We start from the raw sequence: 20778 nt of genomic DNA, 5'->3' as shown, positions 1-20778 counted from the left end.
TATATTCAGCTTTTCATTGTTGTTTTTTATGTCCTTCTCTGCTTTGCCAAAGCACACATCATCACTATGCTGTCTCCTCTTGTATGAGGGCATATATAGCATTTCTGCTCAGTTTTAGCTTCTTCTGAGAACCTTAACAGCCTGACCTCTGAATTCTCCTATAGTAGGGCATTTCCCCTTTGTGTTGTTACAGCTTTCTGCATCTTAAATTGTCCACACTTGTGACTATAAAACTAACACAGAGGAGTCTAGAGTAGACTCTTATCTGTATAACATCCAGAGATAAATGTCTTTTTTACTGCTTTATTCCTCTCTTGCACACCCTTGGACTGTATTTTTATCCTTTCTGTTGCATGAGGAGGTTTTAAGTGGGATTTCTGCTGCCTGCTGGGTGCAGCCCTGTGCTGTGGCTGTGTTTGCACAGGGCTCTGGGAAAGCAGACGTGGTGTTGGGGACTTTTACACGGGGTCGGGTTGCTCTGTGCAAACACATCGTGCACTCACCCTTTGTTGGGCTTCCTGATCTGCAGACTGAGCTGGTGTCCTCTGGTCATTGATAAAAGCACTGAATGGGGTTTGAATGCAGTTAATGTGCTCCTGAGTGAGATTTTCTGCGATGCTTTGGTTTAGAAACAATCCTTTGTTGAGTCAGACACCACACCAAGAAAGAAAAGAAGGCAGGAAGCTGGAAGTTTGTAGTGGTAAATAAATTACACCCTAAATATGAAATGATTAGCACCCTGTCCCATCAGGGCTTTTTCTCTTTCCCTTGTGCTGTCTGGTGGGGTCACACGCTGGAGGGAAGGGATGGGACATCCAGAGGGACCTGGACAGGCTGGAGAGGTGGTTCTGTGGGAACAGCACAAAGTTCCACGAGGCCAAATGCAAGGTCTTGTACCTTGGTCAGGGCAATCCAAGCACTCTGGGAGAATGGATTGAAAGCAGCCCTGAGGAGAAGGATTTGGGATGTTGGTTGATGAGAAGTTCAACGTGCCCCAGCAATGTGCTCTGGCATCCCAGACACCCCCTGTGTCCTGGGCTCGCCCCTCAGCGTGGGCAGCAGGGGAGGGGGGGATCCTACCATTCTGCCCCCCTGCAGAGCTGCCTCCCGGCAGAGGAAGGACATGGAGCTGATGAGGTGAGTCCAGAGGAGGCCACAGAGTTGCTCTGAGGGCTGGAGCCCCTCTGCTCTGGAGCCAGGCTGGGAGAGCTGGAGAAGAGAAGGCTCCAGGGAGACCTGAGAGCCCCTTCCAGGACCTAAAGGGGCTCCAGGAGAGCTGGAGAGGGACTGGGGACAAGGGATGGAGGGACAGGACAAGGGGGAATGGCTTCACACTGTCGGAGGGCAGGGATAGATGGGATACTGGGAAGGAATCCTTCCCTGTGAGGGTGGGGAGGTCCTGGCACAGGTTGCCCAGAGAAGCTGTGGCTGCCCCTGGATCCCTGGAAGTGTCCAAGGCCAGGTTGGACGGGGTTTGGAGCAACCTGGGCTAGTGGAAGGTGTCCCTGCCCATGGCAGGGGGTGGAATGAGGTGGTCTTTAAGGTCCTTCCCAACCCATTCCATGACTCTGTGATTGTTTGGAAGTCCTGCTTAGCCATGAAGATGTGGGTGCTGGAAGCTGCAGCACCTTCTGCATCGAGGTGTGTTAAGAAATGGCAAAGAGAAAGCTGGGTGAGGCCAGTGCTGATGCTCTGGGGTGCAGCCGTGAAGGACTGCAGAGCATCCCTGTGTGCTGGAACAGATCCCCAGCTGCCGTTGGTGCAGCAGAAGGAATCTGGAAGACATGGAATTGTTCTTGTTTGGTGCCAAATTATGCAAAGCAGGGACTTGCCTCTGGCTCCCACTCCTTGTGGTACAAGCTGTTTATCTGTAGAATGTGTTTTTATTTGGACAGCTCTAAGTGGGTGTTCATAGGCACCTTTTCCTGGTTTAAACCAGATCTGGTGAGTGGTTTTTCAGTGTTTTTGGACTTAGCAGGTAGAGCTTTGCCATCAAAATTAATTTTTAGTTTGGTAAACAAAAGGTGCCATCAGCTTCTCAGCGTGCAATTCCAAGGTGTTTCTTTCAAACGGTGCCAATTTAAATTCATCTCCGAGTCTCAAGTGATTGCTTTTGTTGTATTGACTTGAGAGGATTTTCCTCTTAAGTACTCTCAGAATAATTGATGTGTGTGTCTGCCGAAAATGAGGTTTTGCTGCAGCTTTCACAAGATGTTGACTGTAAATATTCAGCTGTTTTGGGGGGTGTGCAGATGTGCTGTGTCCGTGCTTCCCTCTTGTATTGCTTATTTACAGGGAAGGGACTGGGAAAGCGATTTTTAACAGTGAGAACGTGTTGTTTGGGAATGTTTCACCTCTGTGTGGTTTGGAAAGGATCACTGATTATTTTTTTGTGTGTGTCTTTACAGACACTGCAGGGAACAACAGGAAAAAGGATGGTTTTGTTCTGGGAAGCATTAACAAAGGCTTTCCAGGTGCCAGTACAAAATTGCTTTTGTATTGCTTTTTATAGCTTTGAGAACCCACGTGGCCTTTAAAATTAATCCAAGAAAGTTTCCAGGGTTGGATGGATCTACCTTCTAGGAGCATGTTGGTCTTGAACATGTATTTTCTCCTGGGTGCATGATGAATATTCAAGAACTGATCTAAGCTACGCTTTCCTGGAGTTGTTTTTGAATTCTCTGGATGGATTTCTAAACATCAACACGGTTGTCTGCATCAATTATGTTTTGGAGCTCCTCCATCCTATGGAGTCATCAGGTCCTGCCGAGCTGGAAAGGGCAGCAGGAATTACTGCTGTGATCTGTAGTCAGTGTGTGCAGGGCCGTGTGGGTCTTGCAGAGATGTTATAAACCCGTTACATTTTGATTGTGTGTGACAAACACTTAATCAGTCGTGGTGAGCTGGGGTTGGGTTTAGCACCGTCCCTCTCCCTCTCTTGGCTGAAATTCTCTGCTGAGGTCAGTGTGATGGCAGGGATAGAGCCCCACAAAAACAAAATCAGAGGAGCACTGGCAGACCTTGTCACTCCTCCCTCTCACAATTCATCCGTGCCTGGAGTGGGTTTTTATTCTCCTGTGTGTCCCACGTGTCCCTCTCAGCTGCAGGTGCTGGTTTGTCTCCCCCTTGGGCAGCGTGTGGGGAAGTGAAACCGGAGGGTCTGGAAACAGCTGCTCCAGCCAGAAAGGTTTGTAAAAAGAGGAGCAAGTACAAAACGAGACAAGTGTCGATGGTTTGCTGACATTCCTGCTCAGGAAAGAGGCAGGTCCAGCAGAGCAATTCCTGAGCCTGGCTTGGCTGTGGCACTGGTGGTGGACAGGCAGTGTTCTCACGGGTGTCCTGGCTGGGCAGTGTTTGCAGGAGTGCCAGGAGCCAGCTTTGGGAAAAGGGAAAGGATTATAAGGTGCCTTATCTTCTGAAGGTCTTGCAACTGCTCCTTCTCCTTTAGAAAACTGTACGTTTAACAGGATATTTCTTTCCCCCTGCTCGGGAAGGTGCCGTTTGTGTGCAGGGAGGGAGGATTTTGGCATTTGCTCACTTGTGCTCAGATGCTGCTTCGGTTCCCTGAGCTCAGACCTTGCATCTGTGCCGACCCATCCCGGGAGGGCTGCAGGAAATGTCAGCTGTGCTTCCCAGCTCCGGGAGCAAAATATTCCGGGATCTGGAGCTCACACAGTCTGCCCTGACTTTATCCACACTAGAAAACAGGCTTTTTTGTGGGTACTCATTTCTCTTTGTGGATATTCCTGGTGTCTCAGCTGCTGGTTCACAGCCTAATGGCTGCAGGGCTTTCGGGAATGGGGAGTGGGCTTGGTTAAATGTTTTCAAGTGGGACTTGAGGGTAACAACCCTAAATTTTATTGCTTGACTTAATATTTTTAGAGTTTAAGATTTATTGATTGAAATGATGAATAAATAGGATATGCAGAAGTGGTGCTGATTTGCTTTTGTGTTTTAAAATTCCATTTTCTAGAGTAAATGCAGTATAAATGTGATTTTTTTGAGTCGTCTTCTGATAACTCTCCCAGCGTAAAACTAATTTTTGAATATCTAAGGAAGCACGCTGTGCTCTTTTCAAGTGCAGTTAAGCAATCACGATCATGCTGTGCTCTTTTCCAGTGCATTTAAGGAATAATACCAGTGAGTATAGTCAAGGCTTTTCTGCAAAATTACTTTATTTCGATTGTTATTGTCCTGGTCACGCGAACCAGCCTTGGAGTGCCTTCCTGAGCCCATCCTGAAATCCAGCAGGGACATAAATAGATTGTTTCTGCTGTGACGTCTCAGCAGCTGCATTCTGGCTGTTCCCTCCCCGGCCATCCCTGGTTTAATGCTCCCAGGCAGAGCCACGGGGTTTTATGCCAGAATCTTTCCTTATTTTCCTCCATTGAAGGCGCTGTCCCTGTGGTTTGGGGAGCAGGCAGTGCTTTCCACAGGTTTTCCCATTCTGGGCTCTTCCTGCTGGACTTCTGCTGGGTTTTGTAACTCACATCATCATCTTTGGTGTTAATAACCACCAGGCTGGTGTGGCTGAGCTCCGATGGAGCTGAAGGGAAGCATCCTGAGAGGAAAACCCTGCACTCCCATCTCCACTGTCCTGCTCCTTTGTTGGAGCCTGTTCCCATCTCTGCTGAGCGCCGTGTTCCCAGCGCCGGCCCAGCTGCTGGGCTGGAGGCTTTTGGGATAACACACGGATAACTTAGGGCTGTTCATTAGGGAAAGCACTAATTCCTGTCAGGAATGGGCACTGTGTGGGATGTGTTCTGCTGGCTGACATCTTCATGTGCTCTGTGTTCTGTGATCAGACACATCGCAGGGAGCAGTCCAGTGATTAATGTCCAGGGCGGTCTGATGGCCTTGAAGCTGCTGAAGTGACTCATCATTCCTTCCCCTTTGTGTTGGTGATGCTTTAGGTGACTTAGGAATGCAGGCAGTGCCCACGAGTTGCTCTGGTTTGGGATACAACCTTTGGGGTGTGAGAGGGAGCAGATTTTCTTCTGCCTTGTCGTGAAGATTCTTTGGAAGGGTTTCCCCTCCCGGTAATTTCTGTGTGTCCTTATGTGCTTTGTCTTTGCCCACCTTCCTGGAAAGGTGCCTTGTGTTGGGGAGGGAGTGAATTCTGTGATATTAAACTTTGATAAATGGGCTTAAATCAACAATTCATTTCACTTTCACTGAATCATTTATTGGCAGCAATTCTTGCCACTAATGATTTTGGAATGAAAGTGTAATTAAGGTCCTAAATTCTTTTTTTAATGGTACCAACTGGGTCTCACTGTTAAAACATTTGGGATCTTGTGAACAGGAAAGCAGCAGCTTTGAATTTGAGCTGTGAATTGTCCCAGGAAATGCAGTGACTCCACTGGGTTTAATCTGGGACAAAATTACATTTATTGGACCAGGGCTCTGAAGTATTTCCAGTCCAAATAAGGGAGGACAGGGGTCTGAAACCCTGCATGGAGGCAGCTTTTGTTGGTTGATTTTTCAAATGCCGTGTTCATAACTCAACGGTTCAGCGTGTGAGGGCTCCAGGACTTAAGGTTTGGCCAAGAGCTTCAGGCAAGGATCAAACAATGGGAAAGTGGGGGAGAGAGCAGAGAACATGTGACTGAGTAACCAGAGTGGGTAGTGAGCCAAAGTTCAGATGATATTACACAAAAAATCACAGGGCACAAACATGTTGGCTCCTGGAGACAAGTGCAGCAAGGAGCCAAGTGGTGTGTGAGGAGTGTTTAGATGTTGGAGGCTTGTCCTTGTTCCTCATGAAGCAGTGAAATATATTGAATTTCAGTGTGGTTGTAGTGAAGCACCAGCGGGGGTAGCGCAAAGTGAGAGCAATAAATGCTGCTTACGTGGAAGCCTCTCATTGAATTTGCTCTGGTATTTCAGGGTGGATGGAGGGAGTGTCTGTGAGGAAGGGACAGTGCAACACATCTCGTTTCACAAAGCAGAAGTGAGAGAGCCTGATACAGGCAGCTGTAAAATGGAGGGGCATTGTAGGGATTGAATCCTTCTTTTCACCTACAGGTTTCCTCTGAAGAGGGAATCATCCCTCAAGTCTGCAAAAGACACAGATCAAAATCATACTGAAATGTGGTCTGTGCTTGTGGTTCATGTTTGCCAGAAATGTAGTTTATTCTCAACATTCAGCGTTTAGAGCTTAATTAATTGTTAGATTTAAATGTTAAAAGTATTTTGTCTTCCTCTGATTCATTGTCTAAAGGTACAGCAAAACAGAAGTGTTACATGGATCCATTCGATGTGCCAGGCTGAAGGATTGCAAAAGAGGGAAAACAGATGGAATTCCCCCCAACTTGTTCTTTAGCCAGCTCCAGGGATGAGGAAGCAAGGGGACAGACTGTGCTGCCTCCAGCCCCCCAAGTCCCAGCTCCAGAAGACCTGGGGATCCCCACAGTGGCAGAGAGTGTTGCCTTAATGAGCTGTTTGTTGTGGCCATAGAACCATTTTTCTCCTCCCTCACTGGGCACCACCAGCCTGAACACCCCCAAAAATCCAACCCCACTGTGACCATTGGATTGTCCACTTGCCTTTTTCCAGGACGAGTCACTTAATGGTGGAAAGAAAAAATTCCTTTATCATTTATTTTAAGTATTGATAAATAAAGAGCAGTCTCTGTGATGACTATTGATTTCAGCTCATTTTGGACACTTGGTTATCCTGAAGCCTGGAATTGCCAAGCCTGAAACAGCCACAGGATCAGGTTGTCAGCATTCCCATGGGGCCTGTCCCCTGTGCTTGCTGGCATTTGTGTGCCCATGAATTCCAGGAGACAGGCAGCACCTCTACGGAAAATTCTGATGTTAGTGTTGCTGCTCTTTGTAAAAACAAGCAACCCATCCCTACTTGTTACCAGGAACAAGTAGATAATAAACCCCCCAAAAATATAAATATCTAAAATAACCCTCAAAATATATGGAGTGGGTAGTGGCGGGATCACCAGAGCTTGGGGAGAATGGTTTATTTGCTCTCTCATTCCCCGGCTGTGGCACAGGGAGTGCTCAGCCTTTTGCACAGTTTCTGGGAGGAGATGTTGTTTTAAGCACTGAGAAAGCGAGTAGTGAAGCCTCAGAGCAGCCAGACCTGCTGCTCTCGAACTGGGGTTGACCCTTGCCTTGGTGAAAACAGCTCTCAGTGTCTTGGCAGGCAGTGCTCTGCAGGAGCCAGGGAGTGGGCAGGAATATTTTGCCTGTTCCAGGTAATTTAGTGACGTGTTCTGAGCTACCTGCAGGCAGCGAGTGAAAGGAGGTGTCTGCTTTGTGCTGAGAGGGTTTCAAGTGTTAATTAATGTTACATGGGTTTAATTTTCAAACACATGAAGTTTAGCTCTGTGTTGTTGCCGGTGTAAGCAGCATGTGCACTCCTGGCTGCTCTTGTTCTCTTGGGTGCTGTTTTTTTGGGAGTCTGGGCCGTGTCCCTGGGCCACTGGGGCAGGTTTTGTGGTGTCTGCTCCGTGCTGGGCTCCCCGACTCCTCAGCACTGCCACGCACAGTCTGTCCATCCACACCCGGGGGTTTTTGGCTTTTTAAAGCAGCCCAGCGACTGCTCGTGCATGGTAAGTTTGCCTTCAGCTTGTTCCTTGAAGGCTGTCCAAAACAACAAAAAAAAAAGCTGGGAGTGTATTTCTGCCTGCAGATTAAGCCCCAAATTTGCTCTGGAGAGGCCGTGGGAAAGATGCCGCCTGGGAGCAGAGCGTGGCCGGGATGAATTACTGCCGGGGACTCCAGATGATGGATGGGCTGGAAGTTGGGGCACCAGCATCAAAGCATGTTCTCTTGGCACCAGGTTTCAGTCAGGATGGTCTCTTGCAGATTTGCATTGCTGGATGCAAACGCTCCTTCTAGAGGATTTTGGGAGGCTTGTGATATTCCAGTTAACGGCAGTTTGCTCTTTGACGTGCCGGCTTCCATTAAGATTCCTGCAGAAGGAAAAGTTGGTGCTGGTAGAAGGGAGGAGGGTGAGAACGTGTTTCTCTTGGCAGTGGTGTGTGTGTTCCTCCTCCAAGTGATTGTGGAGCTGGGATGCAAATGAAACCTGCCAGGGTTTTGGAGTGCACTGAGCAGCTGGAGGTTCCAGTGGCACTGGGGGGCCTGGGGGAGGAGCAGAGGGTGACAGCCAAGGATTGGCACCTCCTGGGGTTCCTGTGATGCTGAGCAGAGCCTGGGAATGTAGGCGAGCCTGATGAAACAACCCCCTTCAATGGCTTTTGGCTCATCCCAGCTGCAGGAATCTCTCCTCTTTCCTTCTGGGTTTATAGCTAGGAAGTCCGAGTTTTCCCTTTCCAGGTCTGTGCTCATGTGGATTTGTTACATCACGGACCTGTTGAACAGCCAAAAATGGTTCACCATGTTTGCACTCTCAGGAATTTGAGGCTTCAGAAACCTCGAAAGCTATGGCAGAGCTGCAGCAGAGATGTTTGTTTTTCCTGAAATGGCCCTTCCCTGGTGTGTTCCAGCACCATCGGTCATCCTGGAGGACAGGGCTGCCATTGCCTTCCCAGCTCAGGAATCCTGTGTGCTCATTATCCAGCCAAAAAAGTGGGAAGATCCAATTTTGCCATTTGGGGGATGGTGGTCAGCTGGTGGGGGAGGAGGTTGTTTGAGGTCAAAACTAAGACTGTGTGGCATGTTGGGGGATCACTCCCATGGACAGATCACTGCCAGATCACTGTGCAGCCACCTAAATTTGTGGGAAGGGCTGTTCCAAACCATGGACAAGCACTGTGGGCACAGGGACAGGTTTCCTTTGGTACCACTGTGAGTTTTAGTTGATTTAAGGTGTGTGAAATCACATGTATCCCTGGAGCAGTTTGGATTTCCTGCTGCCGGGAAAGCCTTGCAAAAGCCCTTTGTAGTGGTGGGAGGGTCAATTCCTGCTGCTTCTTGTCCTGTGTGGTTTCCAGGCTGGCACTGCTGCTTGTGCTCAGTGTTTTCACAGACTTTCTTAAGAAAAAACCCCAGAAGTATTGTCAGTGTAAATGTATGATGTTTTGCCAACTTCTACAATTTATGATTATCATCAAGTTGACTTATTTGTTAGGGGTTTTTTTTGTCCTTATAGCTGATATACTGAGTTGAGCTTGTGTTTAACAAGTTTATTTTTTAGCAAAATTACATAAAATATATCACTGTAGCCAAACCTGACTCCCAAAACGAAACTGTTGGCAACGTGTTCTGTGCTGTGAGAGCTGACCCTTGTTTTCTCTTGCAGGGCAATCACTTTGATCAGTATGAAGAGGGGCACCTGGAGATAGAACAGGCATCTCTAGACAAGCCTATCGAATCGGTAAGACCCCCCCACTTATCAGCACCCCCATCCCACCCGGAATTGGGCCGTGATCGGATGGTACTTGATGTGAATGCAGTCAAATCTCAGAGGAGTGGGCACCTTGGTGGCAGTCAGGGTTAATTTTTGGTGGTAAATTGCATGCTGAGCTTAAGTGGGCCTGGGATTTAATCTTGAAGTAGTTCTAAAACCATAGGTGAGTTTAAATTTGAGCTCGACGTGATATTTCAGGACTTAATTAAAATAATACATTCATTCATAGGTATTTATTTTAAGTTTTTATACTTTTCTTTGAAGGATCAGTTTAATTCATATGCAAACCTGATGGAATAGTGTAGTTAAATGTATTTTGCTCCTTTGTAGTTTATATTTTTGGAAAACTACTGGTGTGTAAAAGTGTTAGAACGACACCTGGAGTGTGGAGAGAGGAATCAGTGTTAGTCCAGCAGTCCTTCCCTACAGAGCTGAAACTGCCCTGAGCCTTTCTGTGAAGTTGCTTTACCTTTAATTAGGTGTGGAATATATTTTCCCCCATAAGACGGGGAAAAATTAAGTTTTATTTAACTTTACCTTTTTAAGCTTTTTGGAGCTAAAAAAAAAAGGAGCTTTTTGACTCTTTTGCTCTTTGCAAAGCCCCTTCTGCTGTTTTAGGCACAGTAGCTTGTTCAGCCTAAACTGAGTTTGTTTAGCCTAAACTGGACCCAAGTTTGGCACGCTGAGTTTCAGTTTCAGTTTCTTGCAGAAACTAGAAAGCTTGTAGTGAATAATCCAGGGACACTTAGCAGCATTCTGATTAAGCCCAGATTTTTGTTAAGAAATTAACTTGTCAAGTGTTTCTTTCCCCCGATAAATTCTGAAAGTTTCTCCCCCGTAGTCAGCCCTCAGGAGGCACTAAGTGTTAGCAGCAGCTCAGTCTCTATTTCTCGTTGGTGTGTAGGTTGGTGTTGTGTGTGTTTGTGTGCGTGTTTAGATGTTTACCAAAAAAATTTACACAACTTGGGGTGTTCGACGTTTTTCTTCCGCAGCAGTTGGCCCATATTAGCTAAGCAGCCATGATCTGGTTTGTATTGCACGGTCTGCCTTTTTTAATTTCTTCTCTAGGGTTTCCTTTCCCCCTTCTTATTTCTGTTCTTCTGGTCCAGTGAACACTGCATATAGTACCTACTGTCTTAATGTGCTGGCATGATGCTAGAATTAGGCATGGCAGTAATTGATGACGCATGAGATAATGCTGCAGAGATGGGAATTCCTACCCAAAGCTCTCCTGAATGCTTCAATCTTACCTGGTGATTGTAATTAAAATGCCAAGCTGGATTCCTGATGTAAATGTAATGGGAAATACTTGTTGGTAGCCTACTCTGGGCCACGTCAGAAATTAGAATTTCAAAATATTCAAATGCTGCTCGCAGACTAGACTGGTTACCTGATTTCCAAAAGTGTTTTCCCAAAGAGAGGAGTAGAAGGGGTCACAGATCACATCTTTGGTGTTCCAAAGGGAATGATGCCTAAACCATGAGCAGGTGCCCTGGGCCCAGCAGTGAGGGTGTGTGGGCTCACAGTGCACTTCACATCATCTGTAGGAGTAATGCTTTGTGCAGTTTGATTAATGTTGAACTGCAGCAGCAAAGTTAAATTAAATTATGGCTGTAATATTTTATTCATATATATATCTCTCTCACCATCCAAATGTCAGGACATTATTAATCTTTACAACTTTTTGCTAGGTACAGTTCAGCCTAATGGTTGTATTTGAAAACAGTTGGATAAAGAGTACAAGAGAATATCTTGTTTTGGGAGGAGGAGGAGTTAAAACCTCAAATTTTTCTTCAAAATACAGTTTGTTTCACTCTTCTTTTGTCTGTAATAAGAGAATCACAGAGTCATTAAGATTGGAAAAGCCCTTTAAGATCATTGAGTCCAACCATTCCCCCAGCACTGCCAAGGCCACCACTAACCCATGTCCCCAGATGCCACATCCAGGCGTTTTTTGAACACTTCCAGGGATGGTGACTCCACCCTGCCCTGGGCAGCTGTGCCAGTGTCCTTGTCCCAGGATTTCAAAGCTGTCATTGCTGCATGGGGTGGTTTTTTGGCCTCATGGACAAGCCCAGTGTCAGGAACAGCCTGGTCACTTTTGAAGTTCATCCTCACATGGTCTTTGCAGAATACATTGTTGGTTCTTAAAAGAAACTCTCCATCTGGTGAGTGTCAAGTTTCCTGGCACCTGTGGAGGTGATTTTTCCTTCCACACTATTAATGACCACTGTGCTTTTTGAATTGGCAGATTACACACATTAACAGAAGGAACAGTTTTCTCGACAGGGTTCAGTGGGGCACCTCTCCTGCAAGATTTTTCACCGGGAAAGGGATGTTCATTCTGCTTTTTTATAATTTTTTTTCTTCTTGTATTTTAAGCTGTTTGCTCGCCCAGAGCTGAAATTGAGAGGGAAGGAGTAAGGGCGAGTCTATATTTTGAAACTACCGCACATCTAAATATTATTTCAATTATATTTCAATATTAACAAATTGGTTTATAATCGTTTACCAGTTCTCTGTTAGCAATCCAACTGGCCTTTTCCAAGGAATCTGCTCAGAGTCATGAGTGAGCCTCTGCCTCACAGTGTGGAAACAGTTTGGATGATGAACCATCCTGTGTTTAAAGCCACGGCAGATCAAAGCACTTCCCAGTTAGAAGGTTAAGATTATTCTACAGAGTGAAGGGTGGATTAAATATATTCTCTTAAATGCAGCTTCCCACATGTTAGTGACGTGGAAATGCTCCAAAGCCCACAGGTAGCTGTGCTTGGAGATCCTGGGGTGGAGGGTTTCCCGTGCCGTGTCCGAGCGACATTCCCAGCTGACGTGAGATCCATCTCTGCAGCATTATCTGTTGAGAGGTGCTGACTGTACTGCTACAGCATGCAACTCAAAGGTGGCTGGAAAAATAGGTTTTGGGAGTCTACAGATCATTACAATGTTGAAACGTGTCCTCAATTAGCCTACTGGTGTTTCTGTTCCTGTGGAAATCCTGCTGTGTACAGCGAGTTTAGGCCAAAGATGTCTGGACTGAAACATGCGACTCTGACCAGAGTACATTTATGGAAAACAGAGCTGCCAGGAGCTAGGCATGGACCTGAACGAGTGCCAGCTATTTTCCATTACTAAATTGAAGAAAATATTTCATATCAATGGACTCTTCAGAGCTGCAAATACTGATAATTTTTTTTCCCCCCACAAGTAACGTTTTTTCTTGTGGTTTGAAAGATGCTGCACTTACACTGGCTGTTCACGTCAGTGCAACCACTGCTGTCTGATGTCCTTGAAAAATCAGAGCACTTCACCCTTTTTTTAGATCCCAGAAGCTGCATGTGTTTGTTCTGAAGTATTTTGAGTGCACCGAGTTCAGGTACCCGAACGGGAAGTCACAAAGTATTGCAGCTTGAACAGAATCCAGATTTTCTTCACGTTAATTCCTTATCTCTACTTGTTTATCGAATCTCTTCGCTGTGGATTCCTGGTTTGCCTCGTCCCAGCAGTGCAGATGGAGTAGGAGGCAGCACTAGACCCCCCTAGAGCCCCCCGGGAGCAGCCCTGGTCCCCTGCAGGCAGTGTCAGGGCTCCACCCGTGCCGGCACCGCTGCAGGTTGGAGGCCACACTGGGAACCCCCCACTCACCCTGGAGCTTGTTAGTTTGTCCTTGTCCTGACTAACAAATGTCCTTTCCCCTCTCTCTAATGCTGCTGGGGCACAGAGGAGGTCCCTGAGCTCCCCACGTCCCAGGCTGCAGTCGGTGGTGTCTGACACCACGGGCTGCTGGAGCCTGGCCGAGCTGGGGCCGGGCTGTGTCGCACTGGAAATCTGTACGGATCTGTGGACTCCACTAGTTCCAAAGTGTCATTTGATGAGGCTGCTGATTTGACATTTAGCAGCAGCCATATGTGGACAGCGCTATAAATAATGTGCTTCTGGAAGCTGAATGGTGTAGCATTACTATTTGGCTTTTCTCTCTGGTCTTCATTGTGTCATCTGTAGTGAGCTCTAGGTTTTGTTTTGGGAATCTTTTCAACCTCTTGTTTGCATGGGTTCACCCAGTAGCATCCGATCCTTGCTTATAGATTCCTCCATACACAGTGAGCACAGCTTACAATCCACTCAAGAGACGAATGGTTCCTGCCCGTGCCGGGGTGGGCAGTGGAGATACAATCCCTGGGGATCTCATGGAAAACCTGTCAGGCAAAATTAGTGCTGTGGTTTATCCATAATGCAGCATCACCCCACAGGCATCACCAAAACCTTTGCGTTCTTCTACAGATGTTTGAATTTGAAGCAATTTCTTTTCCTGTTGGCCAGAACCTTTGTCAGAAGTTTCTGCTGGGGATATCCCACTTAGGAATCACTGATCCCTGTGGAAAGCAACCAAGGGCATCTTGTGAGGGCACAGGACAGGGAATTGAGGAGCCCAGTTTGAGCTGGTGGAGCCTCTCACTTTGGATGGGGTTTTTCCCCAGCTCCACGAGGGTTTCGTGCAGTCAAGACCTTGCATTTCCTATACCCTTTGGAAAAGTTATGCTCTGTCATTAATGCCAAGTTCTCCATCTGTAAATAGAAATGATCACTGGTGATCAGCTCCAGAGGGGTGAGATAATGCTGGGGGGTGTGAGTTGTTCCACCCAGAGCTGCTCTCCCTGCATGGAGCACCCACAGCCCCCACAGCTGGGTGCCCACCCCCTTGGGTGGTACAGGAGAGCCCCCTTGCTCACTCAGACACCTACTGGGACACCTGTTTTGGCTGCCTCAATAGTTTTTATTGTGGCTGTAACACAGGGAGCTCCAGGATGGCAGAGGAAGAAAGTGAGGAGACTCGTGCCAGCCCTCCTCAGCTGTGGCATTTCTGTGCATCAGTGCAGCTCTTCTGTAGGAGAACTGCTGCAGCTGAGGATAGTCTGTTCAAAGGGAATGACAGCCTTTGACATGGACAGGAAGTTTTCTGTGAAAAAACCCATCTTTTCTATGTGAAAGAGGCTGTACTTTTACAGAACTGTCACTTAAAAATGCAATTTAAATGAAAAAAGCTGCTGGCTGTTGCAGCATTCGCTGCTCCATGTCAAATTTTGGTCCCAGTACCCCTGGCTACTCCCCAGGCTCTACAGACTGGCCCCACATGGGAGCCCAGCAAGCCTGGCCTTCCAGCATTTCATTTTTAGGGCAGCATTTGCACTGAAGAGCAGTTCTGTCAGTCTGCCTCTGTCAGAGGAGAGCCATTGGAAAAGGAGGGAGGAGACTGAAAGTGGCTGGAAATGAGCAGACTAATGACCAGGTCCCAGCTCAAATATTATTATTAAATTACTAGAGTTGTCCTCCCTATTCAGCGAAACAGAAGATGTTCCATTTCAATTCAGCAGGATTTAAAATTAGCTCCACTGTGTAAACAAACAAATGGAAAAAATTGGGCTGGGAAAACCACCCCCTTCCTGGGAACTGAGACAGGACAATGTTCAGGCATAATTCCAATTTATGTCAAACAACTCGCGACCATCCTCTTGAGTGGTTCTGTAAAAGTGGTGCTAATGTGTATAACCCTTCTAAATTTTTCTTTTTCCCTTTAACATTTGTTTCCCCCTTCACTGTGTCAGTCACAACACACCGCTCTTGAATCTCCCAGCTGGTCTTGACTTGTTGAATTTATTTTATGCTTTCACTCTTCTTTAATAAATACATTACTTGCAAGCAGTGAATTGAAAACAAAGCAAAAGAAAAAAAAAACTACCATTAGTGATTGGACAGTTTCTTACTTTGTGTTACATTTAACTGTTCTTTTGACAGCCCAGTTTTTAAAGCCAGGTTCGTATGGAAATGCTTTCACTCCACTTGCACTGCTTTTGGAATAGCGTTCTGCTTCATCTGTCTTTATTTTAGTGCATTCATAACACACACAGTCAGCACAATGTCTCATCTCCACTTGGCCAAGATGCAAAGTACTCCTTGTCCTTTGGATTTCTTTATTTTTTTTATTTGTTTTGGTTTTGGTTTTTTTTCTTTGTTTTTTTTTGGGGGGGAAACGCAGCCATTTTTGTCAGCACAGAGGGATTCAAAGATCCTTTGTCAGGGTAGGACAATTAGTGCCTTATCCCAGCCCCTCGAGCTCCAGGACTGGGCACTCTGTGCTCAGGGCAGGTAAGTTTTCCTCCTCTTCCCAGCAGACAGACAGTCCCAGTCCTTTCCGTGGTGTTTGTGGTGGGAATCCATCTTGGTTTATTGCTTTTATCCCCAGACATTCCTTTACTTCTCCTGGTTCAATTTTTTTTTTCCCCACGGGGCCCTAATTATGTTCTGGGGGAGAGCCAGTACTATGGGAAAGACATACACTTATTCCTTGAGAAATACAGACAGACAGTGCCTTACTGGGATATCAGGAAAAATTCCAAACTTTATGCTTGATAACATATTTTTGAGGAAAAAATATATCCATGCAGCCAATATCTTTAGAAAGGTTGTGCCTTTCAAGCTGATTCACCAAAGTTCTGCAAACCCTGTGGAGTGACAAAACCACTGGTACTCTGGTTTCTGTTGATGACTTGGTTATTTAATTAAAGAAACCTTCAGCATACATATATATATATAATTCTTTTTTAAGGTTCCATGTACCCTCAGTGTTATGGATCCTGTATAATTCAGGATATTTCTGTATATCTCAAGCTGTTTGCCTTATGAGAATCAATAACCAACAAGTGCCTATTTTATTTTTATTTTTTATGATTAGGAGGTGAACGTGGTCCCAGCCCAGAGTCCTCCTTTGCTGAGTTGGCAGTTGGTCACTGCTTCTAACTGGGTAAACTGGTCACCGAGGGCAGAGCTGTCAGCTCAGATGGTTGGAGGGTGCCCTGAGTGCTCTGGTCTTTGTCTGGGGGCACAAACCTTGCAGAAAAACACAACAATTTCCCCCCTGAGCCTTGCTCAGCCCGATTTCCAAAAGCTGACACTTAATTGCTGCGTCAGTACTTTTCCACTTATTCCAAAATAGCTTTTTTGTTTAGGAAGATGAGACATTATGCTTATTGTTTCCCCTACATGCACTAATGGTTCCTTGCTGTTAACTTATTGCTAGGCCTGTTTCATTCTAACATCTTAGTATTTTTGTTAGTTTACATGTGAAATGCATCACCCAGTCTGTGCTTGAGCTCATTTTATTTAATTGATTTTATTTTTTTGTTTTACTAACCTCACTGTTTTTTCAGTTTAATATTGGCTGCATGCTAGTTTATATATATATATACACATATATAAAAAAAACCCAATCAAGTCTAGCCTGGATTTTGCTCTGATTGTGTTTTGGTTTCTAGTGGTGGGGCAGTCTTGCACTTACAACTTACTCAGTATTATAAAAGCCTGACACACAAACAAAATGACTAAACACATTGTAGATTTTCTTTACCAAAAAAATCTTAAGTGGTGCTGTCTAGGTGATGGATATGATTGTATAAATAGCTTGATTTTATGCTTTTTACTGTCAATTTTTATTGGTACACTTTATTTTCTCCCACATTGCCTTTTTTTTTATTATTACTATTATTTTTTATTTATTTTAAACGTGATGCACAAAAGTTGCCCAGCACACCATCAGAAAGTGACCGTCCCTGATACCCATCCCCCTGGAAAAATTCTAGCCAGCAATTTTTGACATTTGTCTTTCCCTTTTATTGGGCATCTATTGCCTTTTCAGTAGCATTTTTTTTGCATGCATATATATGTAGAAAGATCTCTTGCTCATCACATGTTTAAATGTCAGCGGGAAGCGAAGAATATATTATTGGAATATTTTTGGTTTGTTTTCTCTGTTCTGTCTGTCAGGATAATATTGGACACCGCTTACTCCAGAAACATGGCTGGAAGCTGGGCCAGGGATTGGGAAAGTCACTGCAGGGTAAGTCCAGTCTCCTGTGTCTGAAACCTTCCACACCAGCCTTGGTCTTTAACAAAATGATCTCTGCTTTTTGTTCCTAGATTAGATTTTCTTTCCATTATTAATATATCCAAACAGTTGCACTGTTAAGTTTCACATTTAGCAGTCTGGGAGTGGAAGCTGCTGCCTCACTTGCTGGTCCAGGTTAGACGTGGTGTGAGCGTGTGTGTGGTGTGAGAGTCACTGCGGAGGGAGGAGGATTAACTTCCTACGCACTAACAGGGAGTGGTGCAGCTTCCAAACTGGGATGATGCTCTGCTGGCTGGATGCTTTGGGATTAAAAGAATTAAAGATTGGAGGTAGTTTGATGATCTGTGTGTGCTCTCAGGGGTCAGAAGCCGTTAGAAGGCGAGTAAAGGGCCCCCTGAAGATGGGAAGTGGTGGCAAAGGTTCTCGTGGATGGGAGAGGCTCACTCCTGGTTTCTCCACAAGGATGTCATGGGTTTCACTTATTTCTGTTCCCAGCATGTTTGTCAGGGATTTAGCCAATCTCCTTGGGACACTGTAGTGCTGGTTGCACCAGAACACCTTGTCCTCCTGCTGTCTCAACCCTAAATTCTTCCTGTGACACTAAATCCCATTTCTGTAGAAAACTCTGGAAGTGTTTGAAGCTCAGAGTAACTGACCCATGTTCCCATATCTGTGGTCTGAAGACCTGGAGGCTTGTAATTGGAATTCCCTGAGTGAGCCCATTAGAGATGGGTGTCTGTGCAGTTGGAGGACTGTGGAGAGGTAACAAACTCTGGGAATGCACATTAATCCCCTGGACTGAGGCTCTATAACCTCTCAGGCAGGACTGTGTTGGTGGTTAATGCTTCTGGCTTCCTCTAACAGGGTTTCCTTGGAATTCCTCTGGTTCATGCATGGCACTGCAGTCCTGTCATGTCCCTGCTGGGGCCAAACCTCAGGATGGGGTTGTAGCTGTCACCTCTTGGCCTTTGGCTCCCGGGATGTAACTGGGTGTGTTTTCTCTTTTGGGTGCCCTGTTGCTCCGTGTGTCACCAGTGTGGAAACACAGAGACTTGAACCAAGGTAAAGCCTTATCCCAGGCACAGGTGGATCCCAAAGCACAGCCCAGGGACCTGTTCCCGAGGTGCTGCTGGCACTGATGTGATGGATTGAACACAGATGATGGGACTGGAGGTCTGGAGTTGGGGCAGGAGGGCGGTGGTGTCACCTTGTCCCAGGAACAAGCACACCAGGGCTGCCTGTGGTGGTGTCACCGTGTCCCAAGGGCCCAGCAGGAATTTGCACTTTGATACTTGTCCCCATTTAGATGTTCCCACTGTGCCTTTCACGGCACTGAAGCTGTTCCACGTCTCTTACTCACGTATTACTGAAGCTCTGGTGATTTGAACTGTCTGGGAGCTACGGCCAAGTGGTGGGGATGGGCTGGGAGGGCTGTCCTGCTCCTCCTGCATGTTAACAGGAGCACAGGAGTAAAAATAACCCATCCAGTTAAACCCAGTTCAGTGCTGAAACCTCCCTAACGTAGGCTTTGGAACATGGGCAGGAATTTCATCGTGCCTTTGACCTTCTGGAAGGGGAGCAGTGCCCTATCCAGCTTCTCCAGCCCATGTCCTGGGCAGGCAGAGGATATGGAGGGGTGCTGCTGCTCCAGCTTTTCTCCCTGAGTTCTGAGCAGCCAGAGCCTGTGGCATTGGTGAGGATCGTGTTGGGAGTGTTTATTTCATTATCCAGTGACCTTTTTGCATGAGTTGTCCCAAAAATCCAAATACAAAATGTCAGGAGGGAAACATTTGCATCCAGTTTTAATCTTATTCTTGGAGTTTGAAGAGTGAAGTCACTTGATGTGTGCTGAGGATGGAGGAGCAGAATGAAAGTTCTTCCCCTATTCCACACTGCCTTGCTGGGAAAAGACCAGGAGAGGTTTCTAAAGAGATGTAGGAGTGTTTATGCTGTTAATTCTTCTTAGTTCATGCTGTGCTTGAGCCTAGAATCTGAAATAGGCTATAGTGAGGAGGTGCAGCAGAATCAGAACCCCTTCAAGAAGCCCTGAGCTATGGATGTGGAGCCCTTGCATCAGACCCTCAAAACTTCTGAGATTACATAAATGCAATTCATATTGCATTCATCTTTTGTCCATGCACTTTAATTAAAAGTGAAGTGGATGAATTTGCTGATTTTTGTTATGTCACTTTTGGTTCTAGATGTTCATCTGAACTGGGGCTCCCTCTTTAGTTCTGTGAATCCCAAAGTTATCCCACGTTACACTTGCCAGTTAAAAACGTTTGTTTCTTGTAGTCAGGCTGTTGTGGTGTTGTCCAACAAGAACTTCCCTCTGCAGGACTGTCCCCTGGGAGGGCTTCCTTCATCCTAATTTCCCACTGTGGATGGAATCCTGTGGTGAGGGTGCTGAGCTGTCTCTGGGTGGGATCTGGAACAGCCTAAAATCACACTTGCCAGTCGCTGGTGATAAAAATGTGCTGTTGTGGTACAAAGTGGCTCATTCTCAGCAAAATTCCAGAAGCAGAGTCGTTCTGTACCCACTGGAGCAGCTGCCTTGTGGTGTAACTCTTGTTAAGGAGAAAGCTGAGCCACTTGGGGAAGAAAGAAACATCTGCATCTTTTATTTAATTGGAGATGTGCTGAGTGGAGCATCAGGCAGGGGAGTGCTGTCAACTGTGACCACACCATTGCTGGATCCTGGTTCAGACATGCTCATAACGAATTCAGCAGAGTCATTCCTCTGCTCATCTCTTCTCCTGATGTTTTTCGTGTTGTTTTTCCCCACAAACAACTTGTGTTATATTTGGAAATGGTGCTTCAGCTTGCTAACAGGCACTGAATGTGAAAAAGCAGAAGAGGGGGTTGCCAGTTGACAGGGATCTTTTTTATTTTGGAAAATGTGGCTTGGGGAGCCACTTTTCCATAGAGACATGTGATGGTTGTGCTGTGACAAGTGAGAAAATGGTGACTGTAGCCTGTTTTATCTTTAGGGGAACACGTGGAGTTGATAATCTAGAATTTTGTGGTTTGCTGGTAAAATGAAACTAGAAGAGATGTGGTTAAAAACACTGGCTGACCTTCGTGTGAAGTCCTGTGCTAAATGAGCCCGAGGATTGTGAATAAATCAGGAGTTACATAAGTCAGAAGGGGAATGAGAGGGCTGAGTGAAATCTGAATTCAAATACTCTAATGATTTATCTTGGAATGAGTATTTCCCATTATATTAAAGGAGTGTTATGAAAAGCCAGGAGACTGACATGCAGAAGTGGTATAGTTTTAATCCCACAGTTGAAAATATTTTTATAAGCTCTTCAACTTTTCCCTGTCAATTTTTTTTGACAAGTCTTGTTTTAAAAAAAATAATTGTGCTGAAAACTTCTGTTTTATTTTTTTTTTCTTTTGGACTTGTGTGTTTAATATGAGGTAATAGTATTTTAGAGATATGTCTGGAAGACTAAAACCAGTAGTTTAATCTCATTTAATTAGATGTGGGGAAGCTGAATAGGTCACCCTGCTGTTTCCTTGGTCATAGCAGGGTTTGGGGA

General features: G+C 45.8%; 1 protein-coding gene across 5 annotated transcripts in view; it reads left to right on the top strand.

The window, feature by feature from the left end:
• Nucleotides 1-20778, top strand: part of GPATCH8 (G-patch domain containing 8) — a 53188-nt gene that overhangs the window by 5922 nt on the left and 26488 nt on the right. For 2 of the 5 annotated variants that reach the window (XM_027701180.1, XM_027701182.1), the window contains exons 1-3: nt 9223-9303; nt 15127-15144; nt 17152-17224. Coding sequence is in view for 2 of the 5 variants with exons in the window: in XM_027701177.1 (XP_027556978.1) it covers nt 9229-9303; nt 17152-17224 (148 nt within the window). In the remaining 3 variants the exon portion in view is untranslated. The other 3 variants (XM_027701181.1, XM_027701177.1, XM_027701179.1) reach the window with 3 other exon arrangements.

The sequence above is a fragment of the Neopelma chrysocephalum genome, unplaced genomic scaffold, assembly GCF_003984885.1.
Source record: "Neopelma chrysocephalum unplaced genomic scaffold, ASM398488v2 Primary Assembly neopelma1_150, whole genome shotgun sequence".
NCBI classification, from domain to species: domain Eukaryota; kingdom Metazoa; phylum Chordata; class Aves; order Passeriformes; family Pipridae; genus Neopelma; species Neopelma chrysocephalum.
Note: the sequence above shows the minus strand (reverse complement) of the source record. Positions and strands in the feature narration are given on the sequence as shown.